Raw genomic sequence first — 2,911 nt, 5'->3', positions numbered from 1 at the left:
CCACCATGCCCGGCTAATTTTTTCTATATATATTTTTAGTTGTCCAGCTAATTTCTATTTTTTTTGTAGAGATGGGGTCTTGCTCTTGCTCACGCTGGTCTAGAACTCCTGACCTCGAGCAATCCTCCCACTTCGGCCTCCCAGAGGGTTAGGATTACAGGCGTGAGCCACCGCACCTGGCCGGAAGTGTTTTTACAATTCTAGTTTTCACTTGGGCAAGTTTTTCCTAGGGTAGGTCTGCTACCTGGGGAACTCCTGGGGTCACTGCTTTCAACCTACTGACCTTTATTCTGCCCTCCTTTCCAAGAAGAAAATGGAGACTGGGAACTGAGGAAACAGTAAGGCATTTTTTCCCCCAACAAGTCTGTCCTACATTGTGCATTTAATAATGCTCAAACACCTTCAATGACTCCCCATTTCCTATCAAATAAAGTGTAGTTCTTTTATGTACAATTCAAGATCCTCAATAAATATGTTCCTAACTGAGAGTTTTAGCTCTCTGTGTCCCCCTCTCCCATATAATCTCGTGGTCAAACTAAACAGTTAATGCTCTACCTGACAGAGGTTTCTCCCTGCCATACCTTACAGTCGTTGCTAGAAAAATCTCTCCATCCCCTATCCTTGACCTAAATGGAAACCATAACCATTTTTCAAGGTCATGGGCTAGGGCATCACTTTCTGACCACAGATGCTATACTGTGTCACCCCTTGTCCCACACCATGGGCAAAAGACTATGAACTGTGGAAAGGGAGGATCCTAGCCTAATTAGTATGCTTAGCCCTTAGACATCCTCAGAGAACACCTTGCCCAGATTGGAAATTGAGTGAATGTATGAAGTAGTTAACTAATTTTTTGTCCCATCACTTTTCATATATCAGAAAGTCTTTGGAGGTATGGTTGCCAGATTTAGCAAATCAAAGTAAAGGATGCCCAGTTATATTTGAATTCCAGATAATCAATGAATACTTCTTTTAGTATAAGTATGTCCCATAAAGTGTTTGCAACATACTGAAAATATTCATTGTTTATATGAAATTCATTTTTTTTTTTTTTTTTAGAAATAGGGTCTTGCTTTGTTGCCCAGGCGGGAGTGCAGTGGCATGACCATAGCTCACTGCAGCCTCTAACTCCTGGACTCAAGTGATCCTCCTGCCCTCAGCCTCCCGTAGCTGGGACTACAGGCGGGAGCCACTGTGTCCGGCTAATTTTTTATTTTTTTTGTAGAGATGGGGTCTTGCTATGTTGCTCAGGCTGGTCTCGAACTCCTGGCCTCAAACAATCCTCTTGCCTTGGCCTCCCAGAGTGTTAGGATTACAGGCGTGAGCCACTGAGCCCGGCCTGAAATTCAAATTTAACTGGGCGACCTGTGTTTTATCTGGCACCCTAAGTGGAGGGCAGGGGTTCCCGGAGTCGCCTGGCTTCCTCCCAGCAGGTGCTCAGCATCTGTGTTCTCGTTAGAGCAAAACCTGAACCAGCCCCGCCTTTCACAGCTGGCATCCGTAGGAGGGCGGAGGCACACGACCCGGAAAGACAGACACCCCGATTGCAGACCGTCACTCGACACTAACCAAAGGGTCTGCACCCGAGAGGCAGCCCCACCCCGTGGGTTCTCGGGACCCCTCGACTGGCTCTGTCACCCACTCTGACCACCCGCCCTACCCTCCGTCTCGTGACCCGTCTTCGCGGACTGGAGGGGCGGGACTGCCCGGCTTTTAAATTGCTGCCTACCATTGGCAATGCCTTCCATCCATTACTTTAGGCCCCGCCCATCAGACTGACGTTTCCCGGCCTGCGTCTCTCCCGTAGTCGCGGCGTAGCTGACGATTGGTGGAGAAGGCGGCGGCTGTCCTGGTGGAGGCGACGAAGGGGCGGGCTCCGGGAGTCCGGACGAGCCCGAGCGCGTCAACCCCTCGCGCTGAGGTGGTGGCTTGTGTCCCGCCGGCCCACTCCGTGTCGCCCCGCGCTGCTGTGGCCGCCGCGGCACCATGGCTCTGTTCGTCGTGCTCCTGTCCTTGCTGGTGGCGGGTGAGGAGCCGGAGGGCGGGCTGGGCGTGCTCTGGAGGCCCTATGCCACTGGGCTTGGAGGTCGGGGGCGGCCGCGGGAGGGTGGCAGCGGGGCAGGTGCCGCAGTGCGGGCAGCCAGTGGCGGCCTCGCCTCAGCCGCCTCCCTCTCGGCGTCTTCTCCGGATCAGCCTGTGGCTGCGCGGCCTGACCGGCCGCCGGGCCCGGGGCTGGGCTGCGTGGTGGGGTTGGGGGGAGTCCTGGGCCGGCCTCCACCCTCCGCCTCTTTGAGGAAGACTGGTTCGCAAGCCGCGCCGCCGACCTCTTGTCAGCCTGGCCTCTTCCGGCTCGAGAGGCCCTTCGGAGGACCGGGGTGCATTTCTCAATGAAGTGTTGAACCGCAGTCCTCTGGGAAGAAGAGAAGGCAACCTTCTTAGCTGCCACTGGCTGCCGCGATTTTTTGCATTTGTATGGTGTCTTCATGTCTAGTTGTTGTCATCAATAATCGGTGAAATCCCTTCTCCCTTGTATGTATTTCACGATGCAAAAGTTGAGATGGAGACATTGTTTTTATGTAATTATTTCTTAAGGCGAATACAAAGCACCTCTCAATGGTTTGTCACACTTCCCAATTTTAAGGATTTGGAAACTAGGATGAGTCATGTCCTTAGGGTCACATGTCAGTAAATGGTAGCTTTCTAAGTGGAACCTAGGTTCCCTAGCATTCAGCAAGAGAAGTGGAAGTCAGCTAATGTTTGGCTTCTTACTATATATCATGTGATAATGCATTTCATTTTACAGCAATCCTTAGAAGAGAGTATCATCTTCATTTAGAAGAGTGATCAAGCCTAAATAAATTACCCAACACCAAACAGGTAGTAAGTAGCAAAGATGGATTTGAACCCAGAT

At 51.3% G+C, this 2,911-nt stretch overlaps 1 protein-coding gene across 1 annotated transcript in view; it reads left to right on the top strand.

Annotated features, from left to right (window-relative positions):
• Positions 1–1,809: 1,809 nt before the first annotated feature.
• Positions 1,810–2,911, top strand: part of ATP6AP2 (ATPase, H+ transporting, lysosomal accessory protein 2) — a 47,549-nt gene continuing 46,447 nt past the window's right edge. The window contains exon 1 of the mRNA XM_012642097.1: positions 1,810–2,026. Coding sequence (XP_012497551.1) covers positions 1,987–2,026 — 40 coding nt within the window. The 5' untranslated portion in view covers positions 1,810–1,986. The remainder of the gene's footprint in view (positions 2,027–2,911) is intronic.

The sequence above is a fragment of the Propithecus coquereli genome, unplaced genomic scaffold, assembly GCF_000956105.1.
Source record: "Propithecus coquereli isolate 6110/MARCELLA unplaced genomic scaffold, Pcoq_1.0 Scaffold173, whole genome shotgun sequence".
In the NCBI taxonomy this organism is placed as follows: domain Eukaryota; kingdom Metazoa; phylum Chordata; class Mammalia; order Primates; family Indriidae; genus Propithecus; species Propithecus coquereli.
This window is presented reverse-complemented; position numbering and strand designations above follow the sequence as displayed.